The following is a 21,775-nucleotide window of genomic DNA, read 5'->3' on the forward strand; positions in this document are numbered from 1 at the left end:
TCTGTATATTTAATCTTATTCAGTTCATTCAGTCTACATTGGCTCTATTCGGTCGACGTTGGTCCTATTCTGTCCACTTTGGTCCTATTTGTTTCATGCTGCCTACTTTGGTTCTATTTGGTCCTATTCGGTCTATTCTATCCATTTTGATCCACTTTAGTCATATTCCGTCCATTTTGTCCACTTTGGTTCTATTTAGTCTATTCAGTCCACGGAGGTCCTATTCAGTCTACATTGGTCCTATTCGTCCACTTTGGTCCAATTGTCCTCTTCAGTCCTATTTGGTCCATTCGTTCTTATTCGGTCCATTCAATCCAACTTGTTCATATTCGGTCCTTTTGCTTAATTTTGGTCCACTTCAATCTATTTTTGTGCACTTAAATAATGGAAAAAACAAGTTCGGGTTGAAAGTTCATAATCTAAATCTAAATTTATTAAAAATATATATAAATCTCAAAGTTGTAATATCTAAAATTTTAAGCATATCATTTATTGTTGCTACGTTTTGGTTAAGTCACATTAATTTAGCATTTTAGTCCATTTCAGTATGGCTAAATTTAAGTATGAGTCTTCCTAAACATAAATGCTATGAATATGTATTGAGATGCTATGAATATGTATTGAGAGGTAAAAGAAGGTAAAGGTAGTCAACTTTCTGCCATCATTGCTCAAAGTACTTCTCATCTTATTTCTCTCTAGTTAGTAACTCTGACCTGTTACACGGGATTGCAATGAATCATGATCCCAATTAAAAATACATTCCAAACAATTTCATCTTGCTGGTCGTAAATTATAAAGAAAAAATTAATGATACATCAAACCATATCGCCGCCCCACCCAAAAAAAAGGAGGCATTCACTGCGAATTTTACAGCACAAAAACCACCAATAATGGTTAAGAGTTCGCATCTCCTCGTTGTCCAGCTCAGCTTATTTTGCTAGTCTTACACACATCTCGGATTTTCTAAAGTTTTTAAAAGGTCAGCTGATTTGCTTCACGAGAAAATTGCAACTAGTCCTGTGGGTATCACCGACTCCACATCTTGCTTCTTTTTTTCTTTTCTTTTTTTGGGGTTAGTATGGCTTCATAACTCTGGTACTTGTACAGTATACTTTTGGAGCCTGTCAGGCTGTCACTGATAAACTAAGAAGCTCTATCCTCTGTTAACTATCAAGACATTTGCAAAGCCCTTACCACATGACAATTAAGAGCAACTCAAAAGATCAGAGTTGATCCAAACAAATCTCATTCTTACATCAATTAGGCAGCTCTTTTTCTACTATCATAGTTTCTTGAGAGTCTTCTAGCCCACGGGCTTTGATCAGGTGACCAAGACACTGGGAACCCAGCCATGGCACACCACCTCAAATTCAAAAGTGCAACGGCAATGTTTTCCTCAGAATTTTTGAACAATTCGAGTATCCGTGACTCTGCTTCTGAGTCTTCAGAAAGGATGAAATCGTCTTCAAATTCCATCTTTTCATGATCAATTCCATCTTCTTCACTCAACATACGCATACTCAAAACCTGAAATGCTTCAAAAGCTGTGCTGTGAAAACCACGATCCACATATGTAGAGAACACATAATAGCAGGTTGATGGATCGGGATGGATTTTCTCTTGGCGCATCATCTCAACAATAAACTCAATTACATCAATCCTTCCCTAAGATATGAAATAAGAAATAGAGAAATTAACAATGTTTCAAAAAAAAAAAAAAAAAAAAAAGCAACTAGATTGACATGCCCAAGAAATTATAAATCAAATTACATTTTAATTTTTTATAATTTGATAGTTAGGAGTGGAGGAATTTGAACCCTGAATGTTTTCATTTGAAACACCAATCAACCAGTTGAGCTACATGGCTCTTAGCTGAACATAAGGTACCCTGACTATACTTATATAGGTCGAACATAAGGTACTTTATCATTTTAATAGCCTGGTTGAGGATTTACTGCTTAGTTATCACACTTGTGATAACATGTTGACTTATCAAAAAAAATGTGTGTGAAAGAGAGAAAATATTGATGGCTTATTTAACCAAGCAAGCATCTGGCACATGTTTTGACATCCATTGGAAGATAATTTGCACTTACATCTGCTGTATTTTATATTAAACAAGTGCATCATTGCATGTATTGTCATGATACCATTAGGAAGGGCACCAAATAAGTAGTTATGGCAATAAAGGGTCTAGAGGGGCTAATTTGGAAATCAGATAAAGATATGCATTTGACCAATTGACCCAAAGACAAAAATGTGATGCAAAAATAGGCAGCAAGTAAGGTGTTCTTGCCCTTCCAACTCTCATTGACACTCAGGTGAATCTTGGAAGTTGTCCAAATAGAAGACAAGATTAGAAGCTTAAGTTAAAAAAGGAAATATTTCAATAGACATTATTTCCAAACATGTATATATGTGCACAAGTGCTGTGTGAGGATTTGTGGTATAGAAAAGTTAAAAACTTTTTAAGTTTTAAACAGCAACATCTATATAGAAATATAATTCTATTTTGTAATGTAGATATGTACAAAGTGCATGATAGCTTGCACACGTAACTGATGATGTTCACAGATCAGATCCAATCAATTAATAGAGAAAAAAGCAACCATCTAAAATTAATAGTGTAACAAGGTTCACAAAGCAACCCGAAACTTGCTTTTCCAATATCTAAGGAATGACAAGAGAAACATGGGTGAAATGTAAACAATCTGTGACATATAATTATTTTTATTTTGACCGTCTTTAAGTTTTTGAAATTGAAGAAATGCAAAAGGTTTCAGTTTTGATGCCTAAAAGGAAGAGAGATGGGAAGGGAGAAGAGGACATGAGATACAGTACCTTTTCATATGCTTTTTGAAGAATGGTATTAAATAACAGTACATCAAGATCAAGTCCTTCTGAGCATGCTTGATCCAAAAGATTCAATGCTTCATCAAAATTCTCTTCTTCCAACAGAATCTGAAACAAATTAAGCTCAGTATTGAGTATGATTCCATAGCCAGTGTATATTTTGTGTTATCAACACCAAACCTGACAATCATAGAAAATATTATATACTATATAATAAAAGTTGGACCTTTTGCGCCAAGTGGTTCAATGTATGCGTAGACATTGTATAATGGATTTTTACCATGTGACTCATTAATTATTAAAATAGATCACTTTTGATTATCAAAATAACAAGTGACTTATTAATCGTAAGATAGTTTACTCTAGGTAAAACTCTATTACCTAACTTTTAAGAAATTTTTAAAAAATACTACTCCAACTAAAATTCTATTACCAAAAGTTTCAAGGAAAATCTAAAGTAAAGTTTATTATTTATTTTAATTATTTAGATAATTCGATTATCTGTCATAATTTTTTGTTTTATTATAACAAAATTTACTATCGTAAATTCATTGTGCTTTTTTTTCAATAAACCTGTTATTATCTATCAAAAAAAAATTATTATAACAAAAGTTACTTAACACATACTGTGTTTGCGGTGTTTCATGTTTGCACAAAGTGGCTTGACATGTGGTTTTTTTCCCCTCTTCATAACCATATGTGGTGGTTTAACATGTGTATTACACATCATAAAATTAATACGTTTCTTGGTGTAGCTGATTGATTATTAAGATGTTAATTTAATCTAGGTGAAACTCTATTAATTTTTCGAGTGTCTCACTAATTATTAAGATAGTTTTTGATTATTTTCTTTGATTACATATATTTTATAATTAAATTGCACATTGCACGGACATACTACTAATTTTAGTGATAAATTAGCATGCATTCTTTACAACAATAAGTAGCTAACTGATGGCACAAATAATAATCAATGACTCAATATATCGACAGGCTCCTCACATTCTTGGATAAATAATACTCTATACTTTGCCCTTACATAACAAAAATTTTGAAAAATTTTCTTTCTTCAGGATAACTTATCAAAAAAATTAATCATCGCCTATTATGACATATCACTCTGTTAATGCCAAAGTATGTTGTAATATTGAGGCATGACAACAAACAAAGGAACTCTTCCAACATATTACCTGAAAAGCAATGCTTGAAAATAAGTTGGGAATTGGGTTATCAAGAAGCATCTTTCATATGCTTAAATAACTAATGTAAGGATGTGAACACTGAAAAATTACAAGATAGGAGTAGCTATCAGAAAAGGAAGGGACAAGGCAGGAGAGAATATAAATATACTGGATTTCATCAAAAATAAAGGTATACTACATTTAATCTATGAGCACTATAGGGTAGCACTGCTGATGTAGTGATGAAGTAGAAGATTATGAACTGAACTGATTGGGTCACTAGGGTGATGAGAAATTGGAAAGAATATGGGCCAAATCTATATGCAAAAAGGAATTTATGAGATCAAAATTGCTGAGTTGAGTTGACTATGAGATTAAAATGGTTGACCAACGTAGGCCATGAGAAGACATTTATACAATTAGTAAGATGGAACTGAGTTTTGAGTGATCTTACTTCATCCCATAAAACTGATTATTTGTATTTGTAAAAATATAAGCTGAAACTTTCCCACAAGAACAGTAAAATTTTTAAGTGTTGTTAAGCCAACTTATAAAGTTTTCTTGGGTCTTGCCAAGTTTGGTTGCGGATACTCTTTTCGATTGGTGGAATTGGTCTGGAAAGCATTTGTCTAGCATTTGGAATTTAGCTCCACTATGCTTGATGTGGTGTCTTTGGAGGGAGCGAAATAGGAGGACGTTTGAGGACACGGATAGTTCGGATGACCAGCTTTTGGCCTCCTTCAGTGGCACTTTGTTTGACTAGTCTAGGGCTTGGAGACTCACCTCTAGTGATTCTCTCCCTATGTTCCTTAGCTCTCTCCTGTGTACTTAGTTTCTTTTCCTTTCTTTATCTTTACTCTCTTTCTTTTCCCTTTGTATTTTTCTCTCTGCCTTATGTTTTTCTACATAAGGTAGTGTTCTTGAATATAAATCTTTATTACCTATAAAAAAAAAAGTTATCTGCCATTTATTTCAATAAGAAATGTTTCTTGGCAAGGGAAACATATAGCAGAAAAAGTTGAGTTCTACACTTTTTGAACTGAATATAGTATTTGCCAAATCCCCCAATAGTGCACATAATGTCAAATCATTAATGTTAGTTGGGGTTTGCAATTCTACTATGGCAATTTGAATCTGAAGGGCAATCCTGATATAATGATAAAAGATTTGAATAAGATTTGTAATATTTCCAAATTCAGTTATGAGTTGTGACTATAACATTGTGCATAGTTGGTAGGCTAACATGCAACCATGGTTCAGCTTCAAATGAAGTGTGTTCATAATTTGCAGGCAAACTAAATCAATGCAAAATATTGGAAATTGATAAAGTAAATTGTGGAGGAACGTTTTGGAGTACAGAAAAAAGAAACAAGTTAAGACATAAGATTACTTTATAAGTTAGTAGTACTTTGCACAAATTACACTTTCTTTTCTTTTTCTTTTTATTTATTTATTAATTTTTATAGATTAGATAAGATTTGAACCTATGGAATCCACTACATGATGATTGCTCATTTTCATCAAGCCAAGACACTAATTGATTTTTGGTGTAGACGGGACGTGAACTCATGTCCCTTATTCAATGACAAAGAACTTTATTAGTTGAGCTAATTAAAACCGACCTCTTTCTTGTTACATACATTCGAAGGCCACAGTTTTGTTAGATGCATAATATTTCAGACCACATACTGCTGGGACCAGAGAGTACTAAGAAGTAAGAATTACCTTTATGAGAGCAGTGTAAGTTAATGTTTGTGGGTAAAACCCATCACGCACCATCATAGAAACCAGTGCACATGCAGATTTGAAGCATCTTGAAATGCTACAACAATCGATCATTATGTTATAAGTCGCAGCATCTGGGGGGATACCACATGACTTCATATTTTTGAATATTTCTACTACCATCTGACTCTGCATGTCAACCATAAATAATATAGATAAACATTTGATAAATTACGCCAATGCACTATGGAATAGCAACTAAAATGATTAAAGGTTGAGTGGAAAGTACTTACTTCCTTAGCCTCAACAAGTGAATGCAACACTATATTATAGATTGGTGTTCCTATATAAGTGTTATTACGGCAGAAAAGGTTCTCTGCCACTTGTAAATACTGGATCAGCTCTCGTATCATTCCCTCTGCTCCAAGGGCTTTCAACTGAAGAGAAGAAAAATGGAATGAATACCATAGCTGGGGTCCTGAGCGATAAAAACAAAAATGTCTACCACAATAGCTTCAGGTCAGATGATTTTAGTTAAAGCACTTTGTTAATAATAAGAGGCTGATGCAAGCAAAATGTAATAGAACTGTATCATTTTCCATTCAATCCAAATGAAATACTATCAGTGCAACAATGGGACAAAAGCAGTTTTCACCCAAAATAGCATCAGACAGATTCTAATTACCAAGAAAACATTAGGGAAAAAAAATTGTAAACTATTTAGTCAATAAAGTTTTCTTTCCCAATCCAGGTCAATAATAATCAAAGAGTCCATCCTAAATAGGAGGAAAACCTAAATTGCACTGTGCCACCATTTACGTACCCTGGACCATGGTCTAACTAGGGAAACACCATGTCACTGGTTTCTGTAAACATCAGTACATACAAGTACACCTTGTTATCTCACAAATAGATGGAAAAGTGTATGGGAAAAAATACTAATAAATTACCCAAAGCAATAATTCAATCTTAATTTAAGCAGTCATCTCTGTTTCAGTCAGTTTCCAATTAAAAGGAATGCGATAATGAGGCTAGGAGTTACCAGGTTCTTCATTGATAAATGACTGTGCTGAACACCATTTTTTGCCATATCCATTTCAATAGCATTTATTCTTTTAGCAGCATCAACCTGTGACAGCATATTGCCCTCTTCATATGGGGCATTCACATTACCAAATAATGAAAACAACAGCTCATATGTCCTGATATCTGGCAGAATCTTCAAGTGTTTCATTTTAGCCAATATCTTCACAGCACGTTCAGGTTGGTCCTACAGAATTAGTGTAATGTCGTTTTGAATTAATGGAGAGAATAATAAAAACCAGAAAGCATTTGCAATCTAGTGTGTGAACTTCAACTGATTGATGAACACAAATAACCATTTTATGGAGATGAATTTGTACAGAATCAGTTGCGAAAAAATCCTAATGATGCTTCTATAGTGACACCCAAGCTAACATAAAAGACTTGCTCAATATGCCTAGCATCTTACTATCAGAGCCAAATAAGCAATAACTTCTCCTAAATCAAGAATAAAAGGAGCATAAAGCACAATTTGCACCAAGGTTGCTTATTCCAAGCAACCCCTAGATACTGATTCTTAGGTCCTATCCTTTGTTTTATTCTTCTTTTATTTCCCAAACACAAGTCCCCCTCTAAGAGTCTATTGCCCTGCATCAATGAGAAATGCAACTTTTTTTGTTTTGATAGATACTATAGAATTTCAACCTATGGTGTCCACATGATCGCTCTTTATCATTAGGCCCAAGACAACAATTGGTTTTTGGTGTAGGCGAGATTTGAACCCCAAATCTCTTATTCGACGGAAAAACATTTTACCAATTGAACTAACTGGAACTCACATCATCAATGAGAATGTAACTTATCAATTCAAAATTAATAAATTTGTGTAAACCCAAAAATATTCACGTGTTTATGAATCAGAAGATACACATTCTATACACTCGTACAATATACATCCTTTTGCTCCCAATTTGATACATATCATATGATAAGTACCATGTATCAAATACAAACAACCCTAATTTTAGGGATTGGAGGTGAACACTCAGTGGAGGGTACACTCCACTAACTCTGCAGAATGAGAATAGGAAAAATAACTATGGTGTAGAGTTTCACATTAAAATATTAACTCACCATTCTGTCACATGCTGCAAGAAAAGCATTATAAGGATGAGGATATGAACATTCAGAAATTTGGTCCAGCAGAGACTCGGCTAAATCCAGTTCTAGCACCTTGCTGCAACCCATTGAAAGGGTGGCAAGAGTTGAATCATATGGCTTCAAATTACTCTGTTGCATTACTTTTAACTGCAAAATCATGGCGAAAGAAGAAAACATCTCTTATTTAAAACAAAGATCAAATAGGAAATAGAAGATATTTAGCAAGTTTAAAGAAAACAAGTTCTTAAGACAACTGATTTATGAAGTAAACCAACATAGCTTACCACTTCCATCCCATCATTGTAACCTCTTTCAGAAACAACTGCTCTAACAAAACCATCATATGTATGGCTTGACGGTTGCAACCCAAGATTTTTCATCTAGACAAAATAAGATGGACCCTAATGTAAGTACACAATAAGAAGCTGATTTGATAATGAATCACATGCATGACAAGTTAAGGACAAAAGGAAAAAGTGAAACATTAATGCGCAAGATCAATGGTAACATAATTTCCAATGAAAAAAAAAAATTTTGTTTGGTGATTTCCACTGCAATAAAGATTTGGTTTATCAGAAGAGAAGGTTCAGGCATAACAAAACAATGGCAAGCTTAATGAACAGGTTATCCTACCTGTATGATTAATTGCTCTGCCAACCCACAATTTTGAGCTTGTGCACATGCATGTATCACATCACTGAAAGACCACCTCAAAACTTTCTTTACAGGCATGTTTTCATATCTATTAAGCACACCTAGTCTTCCACTCTCAGCTTCTCTATTTTCTAAGCTAGAAGTAGTGCATTGCTCTATGCTACGGTATGCGGAAGGAATAGAATGTTCATTACCCTTCATGTCAAACTTCTTTGAGCATAATTCACCATTTGAAGGTATAGGAATGTCTATTCTGTAAGGGTACAGCTTTCCTTCAGCAGTTCTATTAACGAAAATGCTTCCCCTGATGACTAAAGCCACCATATATTGCAATGTCTGATATGCAGATTCTAAATCTCCCAACCTTGTAAAAGACCAAATGAACTTTCGTAGAGAAATAATGCTGAAACTGTAGTGTTTGACATACTCCTTCCAAATCTCATGAACAGCAGACAGGTTTTTCTGCCAAACTGCAAGCTGAAACAATAAAAAACATAAAGAAAAGAATAACTATCACTTAATAATTGTATGCGACTTTGGCCTTTGAGATAATGAAGAAAAAAAAACAAGAATCATACATACACCAATACTGTTAAGTTTACACACCTTGAGAAGCTCTGAATATGTCACTTCATTCTTTCCCACCATTTGACGCTCCATCAGATCTAAACATTGATTGGCATGAAATATATTTCGCATTTTGGCACAAGCTCCGAGGAAACTATTGTACACAGATAGAATTGGATAGATGCCTTTCCTTTCTCCAAGAAAATTTATTAAATTAAAGGCCTGAACAAGGTACAACACACAAGAATGTTTAGTTCATTATAACTGCAGTTTAGAAATAGACAGCACTTGTATCAATTAACATGAAACTTAAAGGTACATGCATTACAGCCATAACTGCAATTGTAATTCCAGACATTACCTATCACAGATGAATTCCTATCCACACACACACACACACACAACCCTTCCTAGGATACAGCCACATTAACCCATCTAATGAATTACCGTCCAAGAAACAAAATTAAAAATTGGTAGTGTGTATGACATCAAACTAATCAACACACACTAAAACCAGCATATATAAATGATTATGAAAATACCACTTAAGTTTGTATAATTGGCTTATACCTCCTCCAAGTAACCCCCTTTACAAAGAGCTCGTACGATAAGCAAATAGCATATTTCATTCAGGCCAATCTCTCTTTCCTCCATTAACCTCAAAGTCTCCATGACAAACTGCATGACAAAGAAACAAATTCCATTAATGTTACACCCAAAAAGAATTAATCTGTAATTTTGGGACTAGAGTTTCAACAACAGTGAGCATTCTCATGCAGGATAAAAGGTAGAAGATATGGGATACCATTCTCACCTTCCAAGGGTGAGCCAAATTTAATAGGAGCATGGTATAGTTCCCACCACTAGATGCATTCTCAAAGAGTTCTCCACTTAAGAATACAACTATATGTAAGATTGTGTTTGAACAATTTGTTAACTTTTATTTTATTTCTTTCAAAGTCTCTACAAACAGAGGTCAGGCTAGGATTTTCTCATTGTGGGGCAAGGTGAGAGTAAGAATGAATAAAAATGCAGAATTAGGGTGTTCAGAATTGTTAAAAGCACACTTGGCATGCTTAATGCTCAAAGCCCCAAGGTCTCAACATTTTGCTTGGCCAAAGCAGAGCTTGTTAAATGAAGCAAGCTTCATACAAACTTTTCTGGTGCTTTTGGAAGAAGCGCAAAACCTGCCTAGGCACACTTTTTTACCTTCATTTTTTGTTAAAAGAATATATGAAATAAATATCAATCACTTGATCTTGAAGACATGGACCACTGATTTATTATAAAAACACTATTATTTAGCTGTTGTACTACACAAAAGGTTTCTTGTGCCTTTTGGTCTTTGCCTTTTACATATATTTTCACTGAACCATATACTTTATTTTGATCATAGTAAAACATAAGAGAATTATTTAGAATGTTATGTCTTAACTTTATATGATAAGATTATTATCATATCGGCCATTGATAATTGTTTTCAAATTTAATATATACAAACTTTAAGATAACAAAAAAAGTTGTGTAAATTTTGAATATAAAAACTTTGTGCAATTACACAATTTATTTGAGCTAATAGGAGAAAATATTACTATGTTGAGTTTATTAACTTCTTTAATTATATGTATGAAACTATATATTAGAGAATATTATTCATCATGTATGAAAAATGTGCGTTTCACTTTCAGACACGCCATTCTCAAAAAAAAAAAATAATAAAAAAATAATAATAAATTAGGCACGTGTTCGCACCTAGGCTCTAAGAGACCTATGTGCTTAAGTGTGCTTGACATTTCTACCAACACTGTGGAGGGGCCCAAGGGGGAGGGGTATGAATTCATTCATAGTGATAGAGGATCTGGTGCAGAAATCTACCTCCATGCACAAATATTTCAGTGAACTACAATTCAATTTTGTTTAGCTTACCAGTGGATCAGGTGATCTGGCACAGTAGTTAAGAATATGAACAAAATCATCAGGTCTCAATGAGTGGTTTCCATGGCCAAGATCTAAAAGCAGATTAGATGCTTTGCTTCTGTCACCCAAGTGAAGTGCATCAACAATTTGCATCTGCATGGATCTTGTAGTTGATTCTGTTCCATACACCAAAAATTCAAGACCTGCATTTGGAATTCTACACACTCAAGATTTCTTCAAAAGAAAAAAAGAACATGAACTCAATCAATCACTTCTTCATATTTACCATACCACAACCAATAATTATTGTATGCATTGATTCATCTATGTAAAAAGACATTTTAACCTACATGAAATCTGAGCAATCAAACATTCATTTGTTTCAATACAGTCAAAGTTAAAATTGAATGTATATGCATTCTTCCAAGATCAAGAGATACTGAATATCGGGCCAATATTAAGTACAAAAGCACATGCTAAAATCTGATTTGAGAGAGAATCCAGCCAAGAATAGAGTAGAATGATGAAACAGATTTACAAGCCAACCCAAAACAAAGAGAGCAAAGGCTTTGTGTTTTATTTGGATGGTAGAAAAATATAGAATAGGACCCAATGATGATTGTTACAGTATACCTTGTACATACACAGACATCATTTTTTTGTTTCATGCACCAAAAGATATAATTCAAATATGCTAGCTGCCAACAACAGCAACAAAGCCTTAGACCCAAATTATGTAGGGTCGGCTATGGATCTTAACAGATTAGTCAGGGTCAGCCACATGTATTTTTTTTCCTCCATTCTATTCCATCCAAATTTACAATCTATGTTACTTCCTTAATTGACACATACATTTTACCTGCTTCTACTAATATTATTTTTGGCCTTTCTCTACAGTTTTTCGTATCCTCAACTTGAATTAACCCTTCCTTAATGGTACATTAATTGTTTTCCTCTTAACAAGACCGAACCATCTCAAGCGATTCTCCTTCATCTTTTCATTAACAAGGACCACCCCCATCTTTCAGCGGATTTTGTCATATTTACATATGCTAACCACATAGTGAAAAATGATTACCCTAATTCTGAACCCAAATGCCATAAATTAACAAGATTTTGAAAAGAGTTGGTGACATTTGGGCACAAATAAACAGCTTAAGATAACAGCAGTGATTATATTATATGCTCCACTACAAACATATTACAAATTGAAGCTTCTTAGATTATTTACCCTTTGATGTAGTAAGGGCTCGTGAGTACCCCATATTTTCAGCCACATTTCTACGTCCCTGTAAAAAATAATGATTGTCACAAAAAAAAAAAAAAAAAAAATTCATTTCCTTTCTTTTCTTAGGATTTGAGAAGTAGTTGCTTTAATTTCCGAGCTTTTCTCAGCTACCAAACAGTGTACATTGCAGACAAAAAGAAAAAGAAAGCATTCACTATTTAACAGAATCAGAAAAAATTCATAACACAGAGGCATACATGTTGGCGCGGATTCGATTTGAGCAAAGAGTCCGCAATTGAACGCAGAGGAAACCTCGCTCTGTGAAAAAAAACAGCACGGTGTGATTGTTAGGGCATATGTGTACGGATTATGCTAATCCGATTGTGAAAGAAATTTATAGTAGTGTAGTGTAGTGCGATACTCACAGTGGTCTGTGCATATTTTTGGAAATTTCTCAGTATAGCTAGAGCTTGAGCTTGTTCATGAATAAAAAAACGACTAGCGGTTCCTCTGAGTAGAGCTTGTTGACTCGCCGTTAGATATAGCCACCGCGAACCGTGACTCGCCGTTAGATATAGCCACCGCGTTCCACTTGCCGATGAGACTTAGCCAAAGATAGACCCCCCTTCTAGGTGTTTTTTTGGTTCTCAAGATATTTACAAAAATGCCATCAAGAAATTGCAAACGGTAATTTTGGTCTTCGACGCCGTTAGTGGCTTCTGGCGATGATGAATTTAGAATTACTGCGCAACCCATTTTTAAGTCGGCCCATTATTTATACCTGTATGCATGAGCGCCGGGCCGGGCCGGCCGAAATGTCCAAATTTTCTAAAAGAGAAAATGGATGGGAGCAGAGAATGGAATGGAATGGAAATGAATGAAAAAAATAATTTTACAATATTTTTTGAAGTTTTAATAGAGGAAATGGAAAGTTCATTCCCTTGTTTGGAAGTTTAAGTGGGAGTGAATAGAATGGGTAGGAGGGGACCCTTATTTCTCTCTATTCCCTTAAAACCTTAAATTTTCATTCTCCCAAAATTAGAAGGAATGAGAGGAAATTGAATTAAATTTAATGATTTTTTTATTAAAACTCCCAAAATACCTTTATATATTCAATCTTTTATTTTAAAATAAGGGTCTAATAATAATATTGTCATAAAATGACTCAATTTCATTCCCTCCATGTTGCTCCCAAACAAGATTACTTACATTTCATTCATTTCCATTCCTTTATTTTAAAACATCTAATCAAAATTATTTAATTCTATTTCATTCTCTTATGGACTCCCAAACGGAGAACAAGGAGAAAACAAATGTTAATAATAGAATATATAAAAGAAAAATTAGAGATATAATTTATATAAAATATAAAAATAATATTATATATATAAATATAATGTAAATATATATGTATTGGGGCAAAACTCATTCTCATCCCGCCATTTTTTGGACCACGGAAAACTTTTACTAGAGAGAGTGTGATAAGGCAGATCAAGCGAGACATTAAATTTTTACCATTATGATTTGTATTTATTTTTTTGGCTAGAAAAAATTTAAAATGTCCAAAGTTTAAATATTATGTCAAATTAGGTCTTATATTTAATCTTGTCAATTAAAATCCCAAAATAGTTTTAGTTTAAAACTATGTTTGTAATTTTAGACAATAAAGATATAAGACAAATAGAAAAAGCCGTTTATAAAACTAATATAATTCATACTTATGTTCCCTTCTGCACTCCCAAAAAAATAAAATAAATAAAAAGCATGAATTTTCCTTAATATATTCTAAGATTTAGACTAATCCTTTCAAAACTGGTCAATTTGGTTCTTAAAACCAACTTAGTCCCTAAACACTGTTAGACCAGTTAGAAAGTTTAGGGACTAAGTTGGCTTTAAAGACTAAATTGTTCAGTTTTGAAAAGTCTCGGACCTAATTGGCATTAGTCAAAACCTCATGATATGTTAATGAAATTTACCTAATAAAAAAACTAAATTACCCTATTACCTAACCATCATCACATGCTACTTGACATATGCATCTAAGTTTGAAAAAAAAATGGAGAGAGAAAACATGATGATCAATTTTTTTTGTTGCAATGTTTGGCTACAACTTTACTCAATATATTTTTATTGGACATGAATTTTGACAAATCTATCATTGAATTATATTTTTCTTTTTATATCCTACATTCTTACAAAATTTTCAAAATATCAAAAATCGATAGCTATATTTTTAATTAAATGTTTAAATTTTAAGTTTTTGTAGTTTTAAATTATGCATAAAAAATAAATTTATTGATCGAATTATAAATAATACTCCAATTAGCACGAAATTTGACATATGTGTTAATAAATAAAAACCATGCAATTAAACAATTAGATTTTCAAAATATATAGTCATGTTAATTTTTTGGCGAAACTACATTATTGGTCCAAAAAGTTTACCATGTGAGCGCAATTGATCTCTTAAGTTTTAAGTGAGCACTATTAGTCCCTCAAGTTTTAAAAATGAGCATTGTTAGTCATTTTGTTAACTATCATTAGTATTATTACCTTAGTGACTAACGGAATAATGATGTGGCATCTTTTTCATTGACGTGTCATTTATTTTAATTAAAATATTACAAAATTCAAGAAAAATCTCTACTCCTCTCTCTTATCGCCTCTCGTTTCCTACAACTTGATCTTCTCCACCACATCAACAGCATTTCCAGCCCGACCTCTTAAGCCCAAAGCTACCACTTTCACTAAACTGGACTTTTTCTCTAAACTTGAGAGATAGAAGAGCAACAAGACCTTGATATCCAGGTCTTGCTTTGTGCCACCAAAATATATAAATAATAAATTAAAAAAATTTGACCCTCTTAAAAAAATGAACAAAATTTGATAAACTTTTCAATGTGAATGAGTTAAATAGAGATGACCTAGATGAGGAAATCTGTTTCTTTGGAATTGAATCGTGTTATACCAAATGATTAACAATTCGAATGCTGGGAAAGTTAGAGAATTTTGTGGGTTTTAATGTGAAAGAGCGGAACATACATGGAGAACCCATAAGAAAATAAAAATATTAATGATAATGAAATTGTATTTTGGCGAAATGGGTGTGTGTAAATAAAAGTGTGAACTGAGAAATCGGTTTGGTTTATATTTGTAGGAAAGAGCTTCTATTCAGTGAGATCATCTCAGCAAGAAGTGAGAAAAATGTGAAAAGACCCGTCTTTGTGGTAGCAAATTAGTGAGAAAGAACAGGCAAGAGAGTATTAATTTTGTAATATTTTAATATAAAAAATGTCACATCACTTTTCTGTTAGCCACATAAGTAATAACACTAATAGTAGTTAACAAAATGACTAACCTCACTCATTTTTTTTAACTTGAGGGACCAATAGCGCTTACTTGAAATTTAAGGAACTAGTTGCCTTCGTAGGTAAACTTTAGGAACTAATAGTGTAGTTTCGCCTAATTTTTTTTAACAGGAATTGTAGCCAAATTTTTTATTTTATAATTTCCTGGTATTCTACATTGAAAGAGAGAAGAACTCAACACAACAACTACAACCACATTTTGATATTAAAAAACAAGGTTAAGGGGAGCTAATGAGTTTTTAAAGGTTTTTGGTCAGGGAATTTAAAACAACACACATAGGTGGAATTCATCCCAAAGATAAAACTGTTTAGTTCCAAGATTGACTTTTTTACAACTAGAAAAAGAACTATAGTGGAGTAAATATTGGGCCTTATTATATTGGGATAAATATTGGGCTCATTTCAAGCATTGACCTAAACACAGGAAACAAATCCAACATAGACTGGTTCATTCTAATAATAGGTATATAACCTCGGACTATTGATCAGGCCCAATTCCCTTCCTAGCCTAGTTTCGAGGCAGTTTCCGAACTACCGAGGTAAGTCCTAGAGAAGATCAACTTCACTAAGGAAGTTGTTTGAGATTTCCAGATGATTCCACGACAACCTCCGCATTAATGAAAGTCACTTGCCTGACATCACTACATTTAATGAAAAGGGACAAGCTCAATAAGATCATTTGTTATCCAAGTGGATGCTTGAATAGTAAGAAAAATCCCTAGAAAACTTCTTTCATGATGAAAAACCAATAAAGAAGAGCACGATAAGATCAGAAGTTATCTAGGTGGACAAGGATAAAACGTGAAAAAAGATGAAATAACTCATATAAAAAGGAAGAAAGAAGAAAGAGAAAGGGGACACACAAAATACAAAGAGAGAAACACATAAAGTGAGAATTGTAACATAGAAAGATCATATGAATAAAAGTTTTTTTACATACTTTTACAAGAGTGAAATAATCTTTGGTTTCTTGTTAAATTTCCCACTGCAGATTGATTGTAGCCCATAATCTAAATTAATTGTGTTCTTAAGCAAGAAATTAAACAGGGTTAATTTCTTGCTTCCACAAGAACCATATAGAAAAGTTTAGGCTTTAGAGGCTGGCCTTCTTGAACAATTTTGGGTGCATTAACACTGAACATATAAAATATCCCCCCTGGCGTCGATACGTGGTCGGGTATTTCGCCTCACAGAAGATTCTGAATCTGCATTCATCTTTCTCACCACTCACCAGCCATCTGCAAAATATCCCATAAATTTATCATATAAAATTTAGTTCCTTCCCTACTGAGCCACCTGTGCTCTCTCTACTCTCGACTCTCCCGTACTCTTCTCACTTAGTTAACAATATATAACATAACATGTTTCTTCTGCTCCCGCCATTTCCAACTCGTTTCCCTTCTCTTCACTTATCTTATCCAATACACCACAACCACTATCTCTTCCAACCGCCACTTTCCGTTACTTCCGTCACCGCCCTTGCCACCACCGTTAACGAATCCTCTCTTTCCGTTTCCATTTCCTCAAGACAAATTAACGACTACGACGAAGAAGAAAGCGAAAGCGAACACGAAAACCACATCCATAACCGCCGCTACGACTTCACTCCACTCCTCAACTACCTCTCCAAATACTCAAACTCCGTTTTGGTTTCGGACTCGGACCCTCCAACTTCACTCGACCCGACCGAATTCAAGCTCGCCGAAACTTACCGGGCCGTACCGGCTCCACTCTGGCACTCACTCCTCAAATCTCTCTGCTCCTCCTCTTCCTCCTCCTCCATCGGACTCGCGTACGCCGTCGTTTCATGGCTCCGAAAACACAACCTCTGCTTTTCCTACGAGCTCCTCTACTCGATTCTCATCCACGCGCTCGGTCGCTCCGAAAAGCTCTACGAAGCGTTCTTACTCTCTCAGAAACAAACCCTAACTCCGCTAACCTACAACGCGCTAATCGGCGCGTGCGCTCGCAACGACGACCTCGAGAAGGCTCTCAATCTAATGTCTCGGATGCGCCAAGACGGTTTCCCATCCGATTTCGTTAACTACAGCTTGATAATTCAGTCCCTCACGCGCACGAACAGGGCCGATTCTCCGATCTTGCAAAAGCTTTACAGAGAGCTCGAATGCGATAAGATTGAGCTCGATTGTCAGCTTATAAACGATATCATCGTCGGTTTTGCTAAAGCCGGTGACCTTACCAATGCTATGCACTTTCTAGCTATGGCTCAAGGCAGCGGATTGAGTGCGAAAACCGCAACTCTCGTTGCGGTTATATCCGCATTGGGGAATTCAGGTCGAACCGTCGAGGCCGAGGCGATTTTCGAAGAAATTAGAGATTCTGGATTGAAACCGAGGACTAAGGCTTACAATGCGCTTCTTAAAGCGTATGTGAAAGCCGGTTCGTTGAAAGACGCGGAATCGATTGTTTTGGAGATGGAGAAGAGTGGAGTTTTGGCTGATGAACACACATATAGTCTTCTTATCGATGCTTATGCGAATGCAGGACGATGGGAAAGTGCGAGGAATATATTGAAAGAAATGAAAGGAAGCAATGTACAGCCTAGTTCGTTCTTGTTTGGTAGGATTTTAGCGAGCTATAGAGATAGAGGGGAATGGCAAAGATCGTTTCAGGTTTTGAAGGAAATGAAGAGTAGCGGAGTAAGGCCTGATAGGCATTTTTACAATGTGATGATTGATACATTTGGAAAGTACAATTGTCTTGATCATGCTATGTCCACGTTTGAACAGATGTTATCGGAGGGGATTGAGCCCGATAATGTTACGTGGAACACTCTTATTGATTGTCATTGTAAGTCGGGACACCACGATAGGGCAGAGGAGTTGTTTGAGGAAATGCAGGAGAAAGGGTATAAGCCGTGTACTACTACGTATAATATTATGATCAATTGTTTTGGGGAGCAGCAGAGGTGGAAGGATGTGAAGGGCTTGTTTGGGAGGATGCAGAGTCAGGGGTTATTGCCTAATGTGGTTACATACACGACATTGGTTGATATTTATGGAAAGTCGGGGAGGTTTGATGATGCGATTGAGTGCTTGGATGTTATGAAGTCTGCGGGGTTGAAGCCGCCTTCCACAATGTACAACGCCTTGATTAATGCCTATGCGCAGAAGGTATGTTGCTTGTTGCCTCTATACAATCACATAAGCAATTTACTTTGAGCGAATATATATGTACTCTATTGCTTTGGCATGGCCATAATAGGATAAGATTATAGGCGTCCTGTGTTATTTGTGTCCTGCATATATCAAAATGCATTTATATTGTTAACAGCATCTTCTATACCTGTACCCTTTTGAGGAAGTGCTAGTAACCTAAGACAAGTCAAACAAGCAGTAGCATTTGAGGTGATCATTGACAGACTTAGCGTTACAGTATTGCATAAACAATGAGATGGCTTAATTATAGTCTATTGTCATAATTAGAAGTTCCATAGTTTTGTTGTGGCTCTGTGCCTTTCAGATATCAAAATGCGTTACTATTGATTATCGTCCTTATCTTCTTAAGGAAGCTTTCCTCAATGGGTTTAAACTTTAAAGCTGAATTTGATCACAAACCTCATCGGTAATATACATTGAGGGGGTACGAGTACATGCCCAATGCACCACTTTCTTCCAGAACATTTAAAACAACAGGATATATCAACATAATTGAGTTGAGCTGTGTTGAACACATAGGCTTTTACTTTTTTGAATTGTTTGATTGTGAATAAGATAGTTTTTTGAATATGCATTTGATAGTCTTGAATTCCAACTTTTCACAGGGTTTGTCTGAGGAAGCAATAAATGCGTTTAGGGTAATGAGAGCAGATGGCCTGATGCCCAGTCTTTTAGCTCTCAATTCATTAATTAATGCATTTGGTGAGGATAGAAGAGATGCTGAAGCCTTTGCTGTGTTGCAATACATGAAGGAAAATGTATGTTACCGTCTAACTACATACCATTTTGTATATTCTAAAGTTCAACTATTCTTGCCATCTTACTATATGTCCATTGGGTTCCCCATAATTGCAGAACTTGAAACCAGATGTGATCACATATACTACGCTTATGAAAGCTCTGATTCGTGTTGATAAATTCTTTAAGGTATAAATCTATTATATTGCTTTAGAGACCTAAATTAAGGACGCCCTGCTGCCCTTTACCATAGATGATTCTCAGTATTTTTTTTTTCAATGTGTAGGTATTAACTATCTACTATATAAGGAAAAAAAAAATGTAAAAACTAGTCTATTGCACAAGAAAAGTTACTGAATGATAATGTAAAAAGTTATTATTTTCCACTCAAGAAAGATTAGACTTAACAGAAGTTTTATTTCATACGCAGTATGTAGGGACTTAGGAACTCTTTTTTCCATAAATTTTATCACTCCCACGAATTTCTGAATTTAACTTGTTATGAGGATGTATATAATCATCCTTCATATTTAGTTTCTCTTAAAATGAAATTTTTACTTATCAAAAAAAAGAGTGGGCAGCATACTAAATTGAAGTACTTGCTAACCTACTTAATACACTTAACAGGCATCATTTGTCTTATTGTGGTTTACCACATCATGAACCCGTTAAGGACTTAAATTTATGTAAGTTTAATAAACATATTAATTAGATTAAACATAATATATTAAAATACTAAAATTATGATGAAGCTTCATATATTGTCTTTAATTCCATTTGCTCTGACTAAATTCATGTTCGTAAGACTGTGCAGAGCTACCAGGCTGTGAATTTTCATTACGGAAAGGATAATTAATGTTGTACATATATATATATATATATATATGTTGTTGTTGTTGTTGTTGCTTCTGTATGTGCTGAGTTGAATAGTGTATATTAGGTTCCAGCTGTGTATGAAGAAATGATTTCGTCCGGGTGCACTCCGGATGGAAAAGCTAAAGCAATGTTACGGTCTGCTCTGAGATACACGAAGCAGGCACTGAAATTATAGTTGATGGGCCTCACAGCCAAAGCAAAGTACAGGACTATTGTATTTGATCAGTTGGTTGTCACTTTGAGGTTAGTGGTCACAATCTTCAGTTGATATTTTCAGCAATGCACAGCAAGGGATGTAGAAGTTTCAGTTTTGTTGAGCGAACGAAAATGTTTAGTCTTGAAGTTCAAGCTACTAATATGAATTTTACAAAGTAAGGGACGGTTTGAGAGTTGGAAATTCTGAAATCCCAAGGAAAAGTCGTGTTATTATTTATATAAAGAACGACGTACAATGAGAGCAATGTTGCAAATGGTGTGCAGATTCTAGAATCTCCTATGCCAATTGATTCTCGTTGTCTGGTTTAAATGGTTTTCCAGCAGATTTTTTATTCATGTTTGGTCTCCATGAGAAAGAAATTTATACTAAGAGAGCAATGCTGTTCTGGAGTTAGGAATGCAAGCAAATGCAGAGCATGGCCAGCATCAAAACACCCGAGGACTTGAAGAACATCCCCCCCCAACCCCATCCTCTCCTCTCATTTGAGGTTGTAATTTTTTTCCTTCCTCAGAACCATCAAAAAAATGTTACCTGTATCACGATTGCATCAGTCAAAATACAGAGGATGCGAGTACAGCTTCTAGAATAATTTACTATTTTGTTATTGTTTTGTAAATGAAAGAATCAGTAAAAACATTGGTATAAAATGTTATTCTTCATCAGTTGGGGTGGTCACAAATTAACCTCTGTTTTATTTCATTTTATTTTGCCATTTTCATTTTCCCGTTATAAATTCAAAAATTGGACTTTTAGTTACTTTTGTTTGTTTACTCTAGCATGTGCCTCAGCAACAAAAATACAAATTAAATGCAAAGTTTAGTTCTCCTATCTTTTATTTGTCCCAAATAAGAATATAAGAAAAATGGAAAAAGATGCAATGATGAAAACTCCTCCCATCGTGGCATTATCTATGGTGTTGCATAACTCATCATTGCATCTTTTTTCTCTTTTTTATTTTCAGCTTAGTTCTTGAGAATCGGTGCATTGACATCCATCTTGCATGTGTTTGTTTGTTTTATGAAAAAATGAATAAGTCACCCACTTTTTTAAAAACTTTTTCAATTCTCCATAAAATGTTTTCAAAAATA

The 21,775-nt window shown here is 34.6% G+C and overlaps 2 protein-coding genes across 2 annotated transcripts; one reads left to right on the top strand and one right to left on the bottom strand.

The window, feature by feature from the left end:
* Positions 1–664: 664 nt before the first annotated feature.
* LOC115974617 (pentatricopeptide repeat-containing protein At1g76280) lies at positions 665–13,058 on the bottom strand. Its single transcript, XM_031095040.1, has 14 exons — positions 12,735–13,058; positions 12,567–12,627; positions 12,313–12,370; positions 11,091–11,284; positions 9,735–9,842; positions 9,204–9,386; positions 8,577–9,074; positions 8,228–8,323; positions 7,917–8,090; positions 6,802–7,029; positions 6,053–6,196; positions 5,760–5,948; positions 2,842–2,961; positions 665–1,665 (listed from the first exon to the last, which is right to left on the bottom strand). The coding sequence occupies exons 1-14, from the start codon at positions 12,746–12,748 to the stop codon at positions 1,261–1,263; spliced, it is 2,472 nt and encodes an 823-aa protein (XP_030950900.1). The 5' UTR covers positions 12,749–13,058; the 3' UTR covers positions 665–1,260.
* A 3,773-nt stretch (positions 13,059–16,831) lies between these two features.
* On the top strand, positions 16,832–21,349 carry LOC115974618 (pentatricopeptide repeat-containing protein At5g42310, chloroplastic). The gene is made up of 4 exons (XM_031095042.1): positions 16,832–18,811; positions 19,462–19,614; positions 19,712–19,783; positions 20,535–21,349. Exons 1-4 carry the CDS (start codon positions 17,039–17,041, stop codon positions 20,643–20,645), a joined length of 2,109 nt encoding a protein of 702 aa, XP_030950902.1. The 5' UTR covers positions 16,832–17,038; the 3' UTR covers positions 20,646–21,349.
* Positions 21,350–21,775: the final 426 nt, after the last annotated feature.

This window comes from Quercus lobata, chromosome 2, assembly GCF_001633185.2.
Source record: "Quercus lobata isolate SW786 chromosome 2, ValleyOak3.0 Primary Assembly, whole genome shotgun sequence".
Lineage (NCBI taxonomy): Eukaryota > Viridiplantae > Streptophyta > Magnoliopsida > Fagales > Fagaceae > Quercus > Quercus lobata.